A 19,228-nucleotide genomic window follows, 5' to 3' on the forward strand; every position below is an offset into this window, starting at 1 on the left:
GATGCTATTTTTAAATAGTAAAATAGAAGTTCCCATATGATCATCCAACATAAGTCAACATTTTCCCCTTCTGCTGGGATTCATCCAAAGCCACAACAACCAAATTCAAAAAATTTTTTTTCATTGAAACTAAGAGCCAGATAAAATCCACAGACTCTACAACATATGACAGCACTACCCAAAGCAGCCAAGCTCAGACAGAAGACATATAGTTGGAAGCAGTTCAGAGAAGTCAAAAGGACCCAATAGTAAGATATCTTAGAAAGTGTCAGCAAAAATTTGCATTCTAAAGGTGAAAGACACATCCTGAAGTGTAAAGCAACATACTTTGTTTACAAAAACAGGTGCAGAAGCTGGGGCAAGAAGAAGTCCCCCAGACTTCATCTGGTACAGAGAAGCAAATTAGGCAATGCTACATATAAAATCAGACACACAAGTCAGATTTGCAGAAAGCCTTCTGCCCAGAAAGAGGTGTATAAACCAGTTAGCAGGATGTGAGATTATCCTGGCAACCTACACTTCCCAAAAGGAGCCTTGTACAAAAGAGTTAGCCCAAGAAAATCCAACTTGTTCTTCACTTTGATTGAAACTTACATCTAAACAAAAACAAGATAAAAGGAGGAAAATGTAAAATTCTGACAAAAACACCATGGAGCAATTGCAGATGAAAACAGTGACCAAAGTTTCTGCTACAAATTTAAAAAACTTAATAAGTAATTGTCTCTAGTTGTAAAAGCACAAAGCAATAAGAGGTGGCAAGACAAAAAAAGACATAAAAAAGGAGTGGCAAAATCGAGGGAAAAGGAGAGAAATCAGAGAGATAAAGACAGAAAGGAAAACAGTGGTGAACAGGCATTGGAAAATAAAATGAAGGACACAAAGGCTGATAATGAGAAAAGGAAACTTAAAAAATTTAAGTGTTAAAAGGATTAGAAAGAAAATGTCAGATATGCCAGACAAAGGACATCAAATGAACGCATATTGGACAACATTCTCCCCTCCCCCCAAAAAGACAAAACAATTATACGGAATAAATATTTCAAAATATGAATCAAGAAAGCTACACTAAAATAAAGGAAGACACAAACAAACAAGCAGAAAGAGCATGTTATATATCACAGAAGACGGACCCAACCCCAACGCCAAGTCAGTCATTATAAAACTATCAGTCTTCCAAAATAAAGAATCCTATGGACAGCCAGGCAAAAAGATTAAATCACTTATAAGGAGCAAAATAATTCAGGCTTATCCCAGATTTCTCAACAGCAATATTAAATATTGCAAAACAGAAGCACCACAAACAAGATCCTCAAAGTAGGATCCAACTTACTTTATTTTTCTTAATTTTATTTTTTTAATTTAAATTCAATTAATTAACATACAATGTGTTATTGGTTTGAGGAAAAGGTCAGTGAATCATCAGTCTGTATAATACCCAGTGCTCATTACATCACATGCCCTCCTTAATGTCCATCACCCAGTTACCCATCCCCCTACTTGCCTCCCCTCCAGTAACCCTCAGCCTGAGGGTTGAGTCTCTTATGATTTGTCTCCCTCTCTGATTTAGTCCTTACTTTTTCCTCTTTTCCCCTATGAGTCTCTGCTCTGTTTCTTAAATTCCATATATAATTGAGATCATATAATAATTGTCTTTCTCTGATTGACTTATTTCGTTTAGCATATTACCCTCTAGTTCCATCCACATCCTTGCAAATGGCAAGATTTAATTTTTTTGATGGCTGGATAGTATTTGATTTTATACACACACACACACACACACACACACACCACATCTTCTTTATTCATTCATCTGTCAATGGATATCCAGGCTCTTTCCATAGTTTGGCTATTTTGGACACTGCTGCTATAAACTTTGGGGTGCAGGTGCCCCTTCAGATCACTACATTTTTATCTTTGGGGTAAATCCCTGGTAGTGCAATTGCTAGCTCTATTTTCAACTTTTTGAGGAACCTCCATACTGTTTTCCAGAGTGGCTACACCAGCTTGCATTCCCAACAGTGTAGGAGGGTTACCCTTTCTCCACATCCTCGCCAACAACTGTTGTTTCCTGACTTGTTAATTTTTTATATTCTGACTGGTGTGAGGTGGTATCTCATTGTGGTTTTGATTTGTATTTCCCTGATGCTGAGTGATGTGGAGCACTTTTTCGTGTGTCTTTTGGCCATTTGGATGTCTTCTTTGTAGAAATGTCTGTTCATGTCTTCTGCCCATTTCTTGATTGGATTATTTGTTCTTTGGGTGTTGAGTTTGGTAAGTTATTTCTAGATTTTGAATACTATCCCTTTATCTGATATGTCATTTGCAAATATCCGCTCCCATTCTGTCAGTTGTCTTTCACTTTTATCAACTGTTTCCTTTGCTGTGCAAAAGCTTTTTATCTTGATGAAGTCCCAATATTTCATTTTTGCCTTTGTTTCCCTTGCCTTTGGAGATGTGTCTAGCAAGAAGTTGCTGTGGCCGAGGTCGAAGAGGTTGCTGTCTGTGTTCTCCTCTCAAATTTTGATAGATTCCTGTCTCACATTTGGGTCTTTCATCAAGTCTATTTTGTGTATGGTGTAAGGAAATGGTCCAGTTTCATCCTTCTGCATGTGGCTGTCCAATTTTCCTATATTATCATAATTAAAGGGTCTCTCCAACAAGAAGATCTAACAATTGTAAATATTTATGCTCCTAACATGGGAGCAGCCAATTATATAAACCAAATAATAACAAAATTAAAGAAACATGTTGATAGTAGTACAATAACAGTAGGGGACGTTAACACCCTACTCACTGCAATGGACAGATCAGAGAAGCAGAAGATCAATAAGGAAATAAGGGCTTTGAATGACACACTTTACCAGATGTACTTCATAGATATATTCAGAACACTGCATCCTAAAGCAACAGAATACACATTTTTCTCAAGTTCACATGGAACATTCTCCAGAACAGATCACATATTGGGTCATAAATCAGGTCTCAACTGGTACCAAATGATTGGGATCATTCCCTGCATATTTATAAACCACAATGCTTTGAAACTTGAACTCAATCACAAGAGGAAATTTGAAAAGAACTCAAATACATGGAGGCTAAAGAGAATCCTACTAAAGAATGAATGGGTCAACCAGGAAATTAAATAAGAATTTTAAAAATTCATGGAAACAAGTGAAAATGAAAACACAACTATTCAAAACCTTTGGGATGCAGCAAAGGTGGAACGTACATAGCAATAAGCCTTAACATAACAAACCTTTCTAAAGAAACAAGAAAGGTCTCAAATACACAACCTAACCCCACACCTAAAGGAACTACAGAAAGAATAGCAAACGAAGCCTAAACCCAGCAGGAGAAGAGAAATAATAAAGATTAGAGCAGAAATCAATGAACCAGAAACCAAAGAACCACAGAACAGATCAACAAAACTAGGAGCTGGTTTTTTGAAAGAATTAATAAGATCGATAAATCCCTAGCCAGACTTATTAAAAAGAAAAGAGAAAGGACCCAAATTAATAAAATCATGAATGAAAGAGGAGAGATCAAAACCAACACTGAAGAAATACAAACAATTATAAGAACATAAATGAGCAACTATATTACAACAAATTAGGCAATCTGGAAGAAATGGATGTAGCCCTAGAGAGACATAAACTACCAAAACTGAAACAGGAAGAAACAGAAAACATGAACAGACCCATCACCAGCAAGGAAATTGAAGCAGTAATCAAAAATCTCCCAACAAACAAGGGCACAGAGCCAGATGGCTTCCCAGGGGAATTCTACCAAACATTTAAAGAAGAACTAATACCTATTCTTCTGACACTGTTTCAAAAAATCCAAATGGAAGGAAAACTTCCAAACTCTTTTTATGAGGCCAGCATTACCTTTATCCCAAAACCAGGCAAAGAGCCCACCAAAAAGTAGAATTACATACCAATATCCCTGATGAACATGGGTGCAAAAATTCTCACCAAAATACGAGCCAATAGGATCCAACAGTACATTAAAAGGATTCACCACAACTAAGTGGGATTAATTCCTGGGCTGCAAGGGTGGTTCAGCAACCACAAATCAATCAATGTGATATATAATACATAAATAAAAGAAAGGACAAAAACCATATGATCCTCTCAATAGATGCAGAAAAAGCATTTGACAAAGTACAGCATCCTTTCTCGATTAAAACTCTTCACAGTTTAGGGATAGAGGGAACATACCTCAATATAAAAGCCATATACAAAAAGCCCGCAGTGATCATTCTCAATGGGGAAAAACTGAGAGCTTTCCCCCTAAGGTCAGGAACATGGCACTATCACCACTGTTGTTCAACATAGTACTAGAAGTCCTAGCCTCAGCAATCAGACAACAAAAAGAAATAGAAGGCATCAGAATCAGCAAAGAAGTCAAACTCTCACCCTTTACAGATGACATGATACTCTATGTGGAAAACCCAAAAGACCCCACCCCAAAATTGCTAGAACTGATACAGGAATTTAGCAAAGCGGCAGGATATAAAATCAATGCACAGAAATCAGTTGCATTTCTATACACTAACAATGAGACAGAAGAAAGAAATTAAAGAGTCGATCCCATTTACTATTGAACCAAAAACCATAAGATACCTACGAATAAATCTAACAAAAGAGGCAAAGAATCTGTATTCAGAAAACTATGAAATATTCATGAAAGAAATTGAGGAAGATACAAAGAAATTGAAAAATGTTCCATGCTCATGGACTGGAAGAACAAATATTGTTAAAATGTCTATGCTACCTAGAGCAATCTACACATTCAATGCAATGCCTATCAAAATACCATCAACTTTTGCACAGAGCTGGACCAAATAATCCTAAAATTTGTATGGAACCAGAAAAGACCCTGAATAGCCTGAGGTATGCTGAAAAAGAAAATCAAAGCAGATGGCATCATAATTCCAGACTTCAAGCTCTATTACAAAGCTGTAATCATCAAGACAGTATGGTATTGGCACAAAAACAGACACAATACAGCTTCCCTAAAAACCTAAGCTACATATATACAAAGCAATCACATAGTGAAAGACTTAGAAAAAAAAAAAAAAAAGATAATAAAAAATTGTGATAGGGGCTCCTGAGAGTCTCAGTTGGTTAAGTGTCTGCCTTCAGCTCAGGTCATGATCCCAGGGTCCTGGAATGGAGCCTGGCATCGGGCTCCCTGCTCTGCGGGGAGCCTGCTTCTCCCTCTTCCTCTGCCTGCCGCTCCCCCTGCTTGTGCTCTCTCTCTCTGTGTCAAATAAATAAATAAAATCTTTAAAAATATAAATAAATAGATAATTGTGACAGAACTAGAAGTAAATCTATCATATCAATGAATACAAATAAGTTTAACTCAAGTGCCAAAACAAGAGATTTTCCTATAGGATCCCAAAGGAAAAATCAACTCTGCTGAAACCAAGGGGCATAACATGATTCAAAAAGGTTAAAAAGAAAAGGATACACAAATAATATACTAGGCAAATAGAAACCATAAGAAACCATGGGTTGTGAGCCTAAAAGTCGTTAAACATTAAGACAAAAAGAACATTTTATAAAAATGCTAAAGGATGCCTTTGGAATACAATTATAAGAGATTCATCTATACCACAAACAACAGCAACAATCTTAAAACAGAACTGTAACACATCCAAGAAAATAGTAATGAAAGATGTAGATTGAGACACAGTGTTGCTTAATCCGTGTAAGATCAAGCAGACAACAAAATAAATAAAAATACAGATACCTAAATAATGTTAGTAATATGCTAGATCTGGTTGATAAATATCAAATTTCAAAACTTAAGAAATTATTTACCTATTTTCAAGTTTCCATGTAACATCAAAAATCTACACACTAAAAAAGGAAACACTTGTTAGAATTTGGGTTTTTACCATTAAAAGTGTGAACGCCAGTTATGTCTTTAAATAAACTGGCTACAAAATATTGAGAAATATGTCGATCTCAAAGAATTCTTTAAGGATTAAATGAAATAACGTATTTATAGCTTAGTAGTCTGGCACATAGTCTCAGATAAATAAATTGTTCTTATTGTAGGATTTTGGTTTATGTTTTAGATATTCTTTATTGAAAGAAAACATTATTTCTGTGGTATAGTCATCTACTTATCTAGAATAACAGCAAAAATTCATTTATAAAGAATCTAAAAATCACACTTTTCCAAATTAGAAATGATTGTTAATACTGAAACTTCAACTGATACATAAAATGCATAAACTAGAATGCAAAGAGTCTACAGTTTTTTAAACTTCCTTGTCCTATCCCATCACATTTCTTTATGATATAAACACACATAAGTTATCCATATTATATTCAACTTAGTTCAAAATGTGTCTTGAGATCTTTTCATATCATAATCTATTATAGAGATTCCATTCTTTTAAAAGGTTGTGTGGTGTTCTATTATATGAATATTGTATGAAATTTTGGTTGTTTCTAATATGAGTAATCCCAAACAATGCTATAATACATTTTTGAAGTAAAGCTACATTTTGGAAAATGGCTGCCAGTTTCCCTAGTACAGAAGTACATATAATAAACTAAAAATTGTATACAAAATAGAAAAGAAAGAAAAACATTTCTGTTTACCTGTATATGCAGAAAGAATATTGGGGAAAATACAAAAATCAACGAATAAAAATTATTTTCTTTGAGAGTCATTCTGGGAACCAGGTACATAAGAGACAGAATTACGATTTTTCACTTGTAAACTTTTTTTATTTTGAATAATATCACTGTATTATCTACTCAAATAATTAAAGTTAATTAAAGAATTTAGTCCTTTTTCCAAATTCAAAACAAAAAAAATCAGGTATCTTATCAAAACATTACACAGATTAAAAAAAGTGAAAGCACTAGTACAGGTTAATTCTCATATAAGAAGAAAGCACAAAGTGCAATTATCAGGGACTATACTTTTTTTTTTTTTTAAAGATTTTATTTATTTATTCGACAGAGATAGAGACAGCCAGTGAGAGAGGGAACACAAGCAGGGGGAGTGGGAGAGGAAGAAGCAGGCTCATAGCGGAGGAGCCTGATGTGGGGCTCGATCCCAAAATCCCGGGATCACGCCCTGAGCCGAAGGCAGACGCTTAACCGCTGTGCCACCCAGGCGCCCCCAGGGACTATATTCTGGGAGCTAAAAGTAGTGATAGACCCAAAACAGCTTTATATATGAATAAAGAGATTGCATTTGAAATTCTAAAAAAGTTCCCTTATTTTTTCTACTTTTTCTGTCAAATGTTGTATTATTTTAAAGATCTATTTATTTTAGAGAGAGAGAAGAGAGAGAGAGAGAAAGCGAGTATGTGTTGGGGGAGCAAGGTGGAGAAAGAGGGAGAGAGAGTCCCAACCTGACTCCGTGCTGTTCTGAGCCACAAAGGCACCCCTCCTTCCTTTCGTGCTTCATATAATCTACATGGACTTTTTTCTTCCTCTTTCCCCCTTCCTGCCATTTATACTGGGCATGCAAAGAGAATACAGGCTATCCTCAGACCACAGCAGGATACTGTAAATACATACTAAAATACTTCAAGTGAAATGTTACCTACACCTCATATTTCATTTGTACTTTGAAAATATCTTTCTTTTTTCTTTTTTTAGAGAGAGGGGGCAGAGAATGAGGGAGAGAGACTCTTAAGCAGGCTCCTCCCCCAGCGTGGAACTCAGCCCTGGCTCTACGCCAGGCTGGATCTCATGACCCTGAGATCATGACCTGAAACCAAAATCAAGAGTCAGATGCTTAACTGACTGAGCCAGCCAGGTGCCCCTGAAAATTTCTTAAAATTTAATTTCAAGAGCTTCCTATTCTAACAAAAAACCTGAATTAATTTATAACAATTACAAAAATTATATTCTGAATGGAGTTAAAATAATTATTTCATATGAAATGCTCCATCATTTGGGGCTTAAGTCTGAGTGTTGAAAATTAAATGTAAAATTCAGATTTTCATTGTGTAATGTGACATGCACATATTACCATGGGCAAAAAAATAAGATAACTAAAGAAGCTATATAAAAAATGCCTTTTTAAAAAAAAAGTTTGAAGTATACCAAATCTACTAAATAAAATATTCTGATTAATACCTTATTTTCATTTAAAATTAGAATATAAAAAGCATATATTATAATGCATATAAATTTAATCTTAAAATTTGATGATTCAGAGGAAATTTTAAAATCCTATATGAATAAAATCTTTAAAAAAAATAAATAAAAAAATAAAATCCTATATGAAAATAATCACTATGAATATAAATCTTTGCCTAAATTATACGGAAACACCACTAGGAGAAGATGTTTTACTTAAATAACTCCACAAAACATTATTTACTATAAATCAATCAGTATTTTTAGGGATTTGCAAACTTTTTTAAAATTAAATTTTGAAAAAGTTTTACCTTCATGTGATTTTTCAAAGGATCCAAAAGATTAAAATGAATGTTGCACTTTGGACAAGCTCTTGGAAAAGGTGTTCCATTTTTAGATTGATTTGATGAGGTATTTGTACCTAAAATAAATTCAAAACATATAGAATACAAAATTCACCACTTCATAACCTTAAATAACCACTAATAACAGTTTGTAAATTTACTACAACTTCTAAAACTTATGTATAAATACTATAATTTCTTTTTTTTAAGGGGGGGAGGAGCAAAGGGACAAAGAGAATCTCAAGCAGGCTCCTTGCCCAGCAGAGTCCAATGTGGCTCAGTCTCAGAGCCCTGAGATCATGACCTGAGCCAAAATTAAGAGCCAGATGCTTAACCAACTGAGACACCCAGGAGACCCTATAATTTCTTTTTTATAGGCCACATTTCACGTTTACCTTTTGATGACGTAGCCTGAGGAGATGTCACTGAAAGAGACTTAACTGAAGGAAATACAGCTGAAGAATTTAATCCAGAAATACCATCACTGGGCTTTGGCTTTTTTGGATTAACGCTGTTTACTTCAGAAGTAGAAGGACGTTTTGATAAAAACGAACTTTCATTCATACCTACAATGAATTAAATAGTGGGAAATATATTTTTAAACACTTCAGCATATTACCTATAACAAAGTAAAATTTGGAGCTAAATTAAATGTAATACAACTGAATTACCCTATCATTCAAATGACAATAAATAATGATAAAAATTGATGTGATCAAAAGTCAGGGGGTGTGCCAAATATCAATCTTGAAAAAGAATAAAACTGGAGTATCACAATCTCAGATTTCAAGATATACTACAAAGCTATCAAAAGCGTATGGTACTGGACAAAAACACACACAGATCAATGCAATACAACAGAGAGCCCAGAAAAAAGCCCACGATTATATGGTCAATTAATCTACAACAAAGGAGGCAAGAGTATAAAACAGGAAGAAGTCACTTCAACAATGATGTTGGGAAAACTGGATAGCTGCATGCGAAAGAATGAAATTGGACCACTTCCTTATACCATCCGCACAAATAAACTCAAAATGGATTAAAGACCTAAATGTGAGATCTGAACCCATAAAGTTTCTAGAGGAAAACACAGGCAGTAATCTCTTTGAAATCAGCCATAGAAACATTTTTCTAGATATGTCTCCTTTGGCAAGGTAAACAAAAGCAAAACTAAACTATTGGGACTACACCAAAATTAAAGACTTTTGCATAGCAAAGGAAACTATCAACAAAACAAAAAGGCAATCTACAGAATGGGAAAAGATATTTCGAAATGATACATCCAAGAGGGAGTTAATATCCAAGATATAAAAGTAACTTATACAACTTAACACCAAAAAAGCAATTAATGCAATTAAAAATGGGTAGAACAGACATTTCTCCAAAGACAGACAGATGGCCAACAAACACATGAAAAGATGCTCAACATCACTCGTCATCAGTGAAATGCAAATCAAAAGCACAATGAGGTACCACTCACACCTGTCAGAATGGCTAAAATGAGAAAGACAAGAAATAACAAATGTTGATGAGGATGTAGGAAAAAAGGAACCCTCATGCATTGTTGGCAGGAATGCAAGCCAGTGCAGCCACTGTGGAGAACAATATAGAGGTTCCTCAAATAATTAAAAATAGAATTACCATATGATCTAGTAATTCTACTACTGGGTATTTACTCATAGAATACAAAAACACTAAAAGATATGTTTATTGAAGCATTATTTACAATAGCCAAGATATGGAAGTGACCTAAGTGTCCACCTATAGATGAATGGATAAAGATTTTGTACATAAATAAATGGAACAAAAAAGAATGAAATCTTGCCATCTGCAGTAACATGGATAGATCTAGAGGATATAATGCTAAAGTGAAATAAGTCAGAGCAAATACCATGATTTCATTCATATGTGGAACTGAAGAAGCAAAACAAATGAACAACAACAAAAAAAAAGGACAGAAAGAAAAAAACCAAACACTTAAATACAGAGAACAAACTGGTGGTTGTCAGAGGGAAGGTGGGTAGGGGGATGGGTGAAATAGGTGAAGAGGATTAAAAATAAACTTATTGTGATAAGCATCAAGTAATGTATGGAATTGTTGAATCATTATATTGTACGCCTGAAACAAATATAACACTGTTTAATTATACTTGGATTTTTAAATTTCTTCTTTTTTTTGTAGAGAAGGGGAGGGGGGAGGAGCAGAGGGAGAGGGAGAGAGAGAATCTTAAGCAGGCTTCACACTCAGAATGGAGCCCAATGCGGGGCTTGATCTTACAACCCTGAGATTATGACCTAAGCTGAGATCATGACCTGAGCCGAAATCAAGAGTTGGACACAACCAACTGAGCCACCCAAGTGCCCCTAAACTTGAATTTTTTTAAATTAATTTAATTTGGGGGGAAGAGCACCAACATGGTGGCACAGTAGGAGGACCCTAGGCTCCTCTTGTCCCTTGAACACAACTAGATAACTATCAAATCATTCTGACTACCCAAGAAATCGACCTCAGGACTGACAGAAGAAACTCCACAACTAGAGGGAGAGAAGAGGCCACATCTACAAAGGCAGGAAGTATGGAGACACGGTTTGGGAGAGAAACGGATCAGGGGTGCTGCAGAGGGGAGCGAGCCCTGGTGGCTGAGAGAGGCACAAGGAGAACAATTCCCCAAAGCTAATGGCTGGGAAAACGAGAAGGACTGATTTTCATGAGTTTTTGCAACCAGCAGGACTTGAAGACTGGAATTTTAAAGGTCTGTGGGCTTGGCTGGGATAGACCCCTGACGGCACTGCCCTGCTCCTGGAGAGAAAGCAGGCAAATAATCCCAGGGGAAGATGGCACCATCTGAGGAATGCCTAAGGCACACAGCAGGGAGATTGTTCACTCTTCTTGGAGTATATCTGTGAGAGGTGGTGTTTGCAGAGACACCTTTCCCGGGACAAAAGAGCCAGTAGGCACTATTCCCCTCCTGCACCCCTCAGCACAGGTGCAGAGCCGCCTGCTAAGGGAAGCTCAGCTGGACACTGGCTGCCTAGCCTGCTTGTTCAAAGTCCCACAACCCTTTCCTCTGGCTCAACCGCCTTTCTCAGTCAAACGTGCATTAGTCCCAGTGCAGCAAGACCCTCCACCAGAAGACCAATGCAGGTCCCCACCCACACCACATCTCTAAAGTTTGGAGTTTTAAAAGTCAGCAGGGTTGGCTGGGATAGAGCCCAAAGTGCACTGCGATGCTCCTGGCAGGCAAGCAACCCAGAGACAGAGAGCATGAAAACACCAATCTGAAAAATGAGAACAGACGTAGGGAACTCAGTGACTCTATCAAATGTAATAACATTCGTATTATAGGAATTTCACAAGAAGGACAGAGAAAAAGGGGCAGAAAACTTATTTAAGGAAATAATAGCTGAAAACTTCTCTAATCCAGGGAAGGAAACATCAAAAGGAAGCTGGAGTAGCAAAACTTGTATCAGACAAACTAGATTTTCACCAAAGACTGTAACAAGAGATGAAGAAGGGCACAGTATCATAATAAAGGGGTCTATCCAACAAGAAGATCTAACAAATGTAAATACTTATGTTCTCAACATGGAATCACCCAAATACACAAAGCAATTAATAACAAAATTAAAGAAACTCATGGATAATAATATAATAATAGTAGGGAACTTTAACACCCCACTTACATTAATGGACAGATCAGATCATCTCACCAGATAATCAACAAAGAAAGAATGACTCTGAATGACACACTGGAACATATACGACTTAAGAGATATATTCAGAACAATCCATCCTCAAGTAACAGAATACACGTTCTTTTCAAATGCGCTAGGGACATTCTCCAAACACAAATCAGGCCTCAACAAGTACAGAAAGACTGAGATCATACCATGCATATTTTCTGATCACAACGCTATGAAACTTGAAGATAACCAGAAGAAAAAATTTGGAAAGATCACAACACATGGAGGTTAAACAAAATGCTACCAAAAGTGAGTGGGTCAACCAGGAAATCAAAGAAGAAATTAAAAAATACATGGAAACAAATGAAAATGAAAACACAGTGGTCAGAAAGCTTTGGGATGCAGCAAAAGCAGTCATAAGAGGAAAGTATATAACAATACAGGCTTACCTTAAGAAGAAAGAAAAATCTCAAATAAACAACCTAACATTACAACTAAAGAAGCTAGAAAAAGAACAAGAAATTAAGTCTACAGTCAGCAGAAGAAGGGAAAGAATAAAGATTAGAACAGAAATAAATGATATAGAAACTAAAAAAACAACAGATTAATGAAACCAGGAGCTGGCTCTTTGAAAAAAAACAGTAAAATTGATAAGTTCCTAGCCACACTTATCAAAAAAAGGACCCAAATAAGCAAAATTGCAAATGAGAGAGGAGAAATGACAAACAGCACCACAGAAATATGAATAATAATAATAATAATAATAATGAATAATAATAAGAGAAATATGAATAATAATAAGAGAATATTATGAAAAACTATATGCCAACAAATCAGACAACCTGGAAGAAGTGGATAAATTCCTAGAAATATATAAACCACCAAAATTGAAAAAAGAGAAACAGAAAACTTGAACAGACTGATAACCCAGTAAAGAACCTGAATCAGTAATCAAAAAATTCCCAACAAACAAAAGTCTAGAGCCAGATGGCTTCACAGGAGAATTCTACCAAACATTTAAAGAAGAGTTAATACCTATTCTTCTCAAACTATTCCAAAAAATAGGGGTGCCTGGGTGGCTCAGTCGTTAAGCGTCTGGCTTAGGGCATGATCCCAGAGTCCTGGGATCGAGCCCTGCATTGGGCTCCCTGCTCCACTGGGAGCCTGCTTCTTCCTCTCCCACTTCCCCTGCTTGTGTTCCCTCTCTCGCTGGCTGTCTCTCTCTCTGCCAAATAAATAAATAAAATCTTTAAAAAACAAACAAACAAATAAATAAATAAATAAATAAACTATTCCAAAAAATAGAAATGGAAGGAAAACTTCCAAATTCATTCCATGAGGAAAAAGACTCCACTACCAAAGAACTCTAAGCCAATATCCCTGATGAACATGGATGCAAAAATTCTCAATAAAATACTAGCAAATCAAATCCAACAGTATATTAAAAGAATCATACACCACGATCAAGTGTGATGCACCACATTAAAAAAAAAGAAAGGATAAGAACCATATCATCCTCTGAATAGATGCAGAAAAAGCTTTTGACAAAGTACATCTATTCATGATAAAAACTCTCAACAAAGTAGGGATAGAGAGAACATACCTCAACATCATTAAGACCAAATATGAAAAACCCACAGCTAATATCATCCTCAATGGGGAAAAACTGAAAGCCTTTCCCTTACGTTCAGGAGCAAGACAAGGATGTCCACTCTCACCACTGTTATTTAACATAGTACTGGAACTCCTAGCCACAGCAACCAGATAACAAAAAGAAACAGGAGGCATCATGGAAGAAGTCAAATTTTCACTATTTGCAGAAGACATGATACTTTGTATAGAAAACCCAAAAGACTCCACCAAAAAATTGCTAGAGCTGATACATGAATTCAGTAAAGTCGCAGGATACAAAATCAATGTACAGAAATCTGTTGCATTTCTATACACCAATAATGAAGCAGCAGAAAGAGAAATGAAGGAATGAATCCCATTTACAATTGTACCCAAAACCATAAGATACTTTAGGAATAAACCTAACCAATGAGATAAAAGATCTGTACTCTGAAAACTATAAAACACTGATGAAATTGAAGAGGACACAAAGAAATGGAAAAATGTTCCATGCTCATGGATTAGAAGAACAAATATTGTTAAGATGTTATATTACCCAAAGCAATCTATACATTTAATGCAATTCCTATCAAAAGGATTTTCAGAGCGCTAGAACAAACAATCCTAAAATTTGTATGGAACCACAAAAGACCCTGTATAGCCAAACTAATCTTGAAAAAGAGAGCCAAAGCTGGATGCATCACAATTCTGGATTTCAAGCTATAGTAAAAAGCTGTAGTCATCAAGGCAGTATGGTACTGGCACAAAAACAGATACACAGATCAATGGAACAGAATAGAAAACCCAGAAATGAACCCACAGTTATATTGTCAATTCATCTCCGACAAAGCAGGGAAGAATACCCAATAGAAAAAAGACAGTCTGGGACACCTGGGTGGCTCAGTCATTAAGCATCTGCCTTCGGCTCAGGTCATGCATGATCCCAGGGTACTGGGATCGAGCCCCACATCAGGCTCCCTGCTCAGTGAGGAGACTGCTTCTCCCTCTCCCTCTGCCTGCTGCTCCTTCTACCTGTGCTCGCTCTCTGTCAAATAATACATAAAATATTTTTTAAAAATAAAAAAAGACAGTTTCTTCAACAAATGGTGTTGGGAAAACTGGACAGCAATATCCAAAGAATGAAACTAGACCATTTTGTTACATCACACACACACACACACAAAATCAAATTGGATGAAAGACCTAAATGTGAGATAGGAAACCATCAAAATCCTAGAGGAGAACACAGGCAGTAACCTCTCTGACACTGGCCATAGCAACTTCTTTCTAGATATGTCTCCTGTGAAGGGAAACAAAAACAAACTATTGAGACTCCATCAAAATAAAAGGCTTCTGCACTGCGAAGGGAACAATCCACAAAACTAAAAGGCAATCTTCGGAATGGGAGAAGAGATTTGTAAATGACCTATCTGATAAAGGGTTAGTACCCAAAATCTATAAAGAACTTATCAAACTCACCACCCAAAAAACAAATAATCCGTTTCAAAAATGGGCAGAAGACATGAACAGACATTTCTCCAAAGACATACAAATCACCAACACACACGTGAAAAGATGCTCAACATCACTCATCATCAGGGAAATGCAAATCAAAACTACAATGAGGTATCACCTCATACCAGTCAGAATGGGTAAAATTAAGAACACAGGAAACAACAGGTGTTGGCAAGAATACAGAGAAAGGGAAACTCTCTTACACTGTTGGTGGGAATGCAAACTGGGGCAGCCACTCTAGAAAACAATATGGAGGTTCCTCAAAAAGTTAAAAATAGAACTACCATACCATCCAGCAATTGCACTAATAGGTATTTACCCAAAGGATATAAAAATACTACTTCAAAGGGATACACGCACCCCTATGTTTATAGCAGCATTATCAACAATAGCTGAATTATGGAAAGAGTCCAAATATCTAATGACTGATGAGTGGGTAAAGATGTGGTATATATATATACAATAGAATATACATAAAAAAGAATGAAATCTTGCCATTTGCAATGACAGGGATGGAGCTAGAGAGTATTATGCTAAGTGAAATAAGTCTGCCAGAGAAAGACAAATAGCACATGATTTCACTCCTATGTGGAATTTAAGAAACAAAACAAATGAACATAGGGGAGAAAAAGAAAGAGAAAGTGCGGCAAACCAAGCAACAGACTCTTAAGGAAGAGAACAAACTGATGATTACCAGAGAGGAGGTAGATAAATGGATGGGTTAGGTTATGGGGATGAAGGAGGACGCTTGTGATGAGCACCAGGTGTTGTATGTAAGTGCCGAATCACTGAATTCTACACCTGAAACCAATACTACACTGTATGTTAACTGGAACTTAAATAAAAACTTGAGGATAATAAATATTAATTTTTAAGAAATAATTTTTTAAAAGTCAGGGTATAAAAAATCATACAAACATCTATTATGGACTATATATATTCAAATAATTCATGAAATAATCTCTTTATGCAAGAAAATACTAAATATGACTTCAAATAAAGGAATATATAAACAGCAGTTAAGAAAGAAGCCAGACCAAAATACTCCAAGCAAAAAAGAAAAGAAAAAATTAAAGCAGAGAATACTCCAAACTAAGTTTCTACAAATGAATCATGTTTCGATGTTTTAAGTGCACTGGAGTTAGTTTACAAAAGAAAAATTTTATTTTATTCTAAAAATCTAGAAAAGACCCATTTTATTTATTTAAAATGTCTAATGGAACGTTAGTTCTTTTTCCACCTAACAAAGAGGTGGTCAATTCATGGCTTCAGGTTATATTATCCATTTATTCAAAGTAGAAAAGTGGAAAAACTACAAAAGTTAGAAGTACAAAGTGGAAAAAATCTTGAAGGATAATACCTCATTCACTCATATGAAAGGGCTCATAATGGAAGGAGTTAGTACAATGGTTTTCAAATTATGTTCCTGGAGCCTAATGGGCTCATTTTAGGGAATATATTGGTTATAACTGACAGAGGAACTCTTTTATGTTTTATTTATTAGACTTTAGAATAAAATTTTGTTTGCATAGGAATTTTATTCATAAAAACAGTTTTTAGTTTGAAAACCATCACCTTGAAGCTAAAGGATTTTAGTCCTATTCAGAGCATTAGCAAGAGAAATAGCGATATTTAGGCTATAACCAGGCCAGGCAAAAGTTCTTTTTGAAAACAACACACAACTACTTGGTAATAAGGATTCTAAAACTGCACACCATATTTTAATGTTCTCAACTGTACACTAAAAGTAGAAGCAGTAAACATATTAGATTAAACCAGACAGTATAAGATGAAATTCAAGCTCTGCCACTGACTAGCTATGTATTCTTGGCTTATTTAATGAACTTCTCTGAGCCTCAGTTTCCTCTTTTGTAAAATAAGTTATAATGCCTTATTTTATATAACTGTTTTAAGATCAAATAAGATAATGTATTTGAAGCACTCAACACAATATCTGACACATAGAAAGCATTCAGTAATAAATGACAACTATCATCGTTACTAAAAACATATTTTGTATCTTAACTTACTTTTATTTTTTTATTTTTAATTTTTTTAAAGATTTTATTTATTTATTTGACAGAGAGAGAGACAGCCAGCGAGAGAGGGAACACAGGCAGGGGGAGTGGGAGAGGAAGAAGCAGGCTCCCAGCAGAGCAAGGCGCCTGACATGGGGCTCGATCCCAGGACTCTGGGATCACGCCCTGAGCCGAAGACAGACACTTAACGACTGAGCCAGCCAGGTGCCCCTTAACTTACTTTTAAAAAGCACCCACACAACATCTGGCACATAGAAAGCATTCAACAATAAATGACAGCTATTATCATTACTAACGAAATATTTTAGATCTTAACTTACTTTAGAGGAAAAAATTATTCTAATAGATTCACCTGTCAGCTTTTTAATAAGGGGAACCATGCCAGAAAAATAAAGAGTATTATACTAGTTGGTTCCTCTGTTTCATCCTGTGAAATAATATAAAAATGATTTTTTTTTCCAACTTCAAGACATGTGATTATTGATGGCTCTAACATGGGTACTTGGAAAAGATTTGTGTAATCACAGTAGCATTCTTGTGAGATGCTTAGGTCACTTGAAAAGCCAATGAATGTTGGTATTTTGATTAAGCACCTGCTTATATAACAGGCTGGACAGTAGAAACAGACAGTTTTACTATAAGAACTTTTTAACATAAGAAATAAAATCACTCTGAAGAGTTTTAATTATTTATTTTTAAAGATTTATTTATTTGAGAGAGAGAACACACACGAGTAGGGGGGAGGGGCAGAGGGAGAAGGAGAAGCAGACTCCCTGCTGAGCAGGGAGCCCACCCTGAGGCTCGATCCCAGGACCCCGGGGTCACGACCTGAGCCAAGGCAGCCGCTTAACCGACTGAGCCACTCAAGCGTCCACTCAAGTGCCCCCATTTAAGAGTTTTAAATTCTGACCCTTTATCCCTGTCATCTTTCGTTTGTGTTGTTTTCTACGCTGAACAGTGCTCTCTCTCTGCCAGGAAAATCCTTTCAAAAACAAGCTCAAATCCAGTCTTCTCCAAATATTTGTGATCACTGGACAGTGGTCAGTTAATCATACTACTGAACATAAAGCACATATTATCATTCATACCAACTGCTGTCAAGTCCTTTAAAGTTCACAATGCATTTTCACATTTAGTTATCTTATTTGTGCCTCAAAAAAGCCTTGACTAAAGTAGAGTGAGAATTAAAATTTTATCTCCCAATGGCTGACTCTAGGCCTGGAGAATGAATGCATTAAATAAGAAAAATAAAATCTCCATTTTAACTATATGAGAAGACTGAAGTGTAAAAACTTAATGAAGACTACAAAAATCTTAAGAATAGGGGCGCCTGGGTGGCTCAGTCATTAAGCATCTGCCTTCGGCTCAGGGCGTGATCCCAGCATTCTGGGATCGAGCCCCACATCAGGCTCCTCTGCTGGAAGCCTGCTTCTTCCTCTCCCACTCCCCCTGCTTGTGTTCCCTCTCTCGCTGGCTGTTTCTGTCAAATTAATAAATAAAATCTTTAAAAAAAAAGAAAAAAAGAAAGACACTAATCTAATTAGGAAATCATTTGTAACCATATACTTTTTCACACTAGTAGTCATAAAAACTAATAGTTCTTTTAACAGAGTATTTAGGATATCAAAGATTTCTGTAACTTACAGAAATTATTTTAAGATTTTTCAGTCCATTTTTAGCGCCAAGTGAGAACAAATTCAAAGCTGGTTAGCTTAATTAACAGGAAAAAATAAAACATATTATTTTTAAAAATATTTTTTTTAAATTCAATTAACATATAGAGTATTATTAGTTTCAGAAGTAGAGTTCATTGATTCATCAGTCTTATGTAACACCCAGTGCTTATTACATCACATGCCCTCCTTAAGGTCCATCTTATTATTAAATAAGATTTTATTTAAAATCATCCAAG

General features: G+C 35.8%; 1 protein-coding gene across 13 annotated transcripts in view; it reads right to left on the reverse strand.

Annotated features, from left to right (window-relative positions):
- ZNF280D (zinc finger protein 280D) overlaps positions 1 to 19,228 on the reverse strand; it is a 296,194-nt gene that overhangs the window by 74,509 nt on the left and 202,457 nt on the right. For 11 of the 13 annotated variants that reach the window (XR_008957079.1, XR_008957078.1, XM_057306150.1 and 8 more), the window contains 2 exons: positions 8,863 to 9,033; positions 8,435 to 8,544 (listed from right to left, as the gene is read on the reverse strand). Coding sequence is in view for 11 of the 13 variants with exons in the window: in XM_057306150.1 (XP_057162133.1) it covers positions 8,435 to 8,544; positions 8,863 to 9,033 (281 nt within the window). In the remaining 2 variants the exon portion in view is untranslated. The remainder of the gene's footprint in view (positions 1 to 8,434; positions 8,545 to 8,862; positions 9,034 to 19,228) is intronic. The other 2 variants (XM_048219567.2, XM_048219566.2) reach the window with 1 other exon arrangement.

The sequence above is a fragment of the Ursus arctos genome, unplaced genomic scaffold, assembly GCF_023065955.2.
Source record: "Ursus arctos isolate Adak ecotype North America unplaced genomic scaffold, UrsArc2.0 scaffold_36, whole genome shotgun sequence".
NCBI classification, from domain to species: Eukaryota; Metazoa; Chordata; class Mammalia; order Carnivora; family Ursidae; genus Ursus; species Ursus arctos.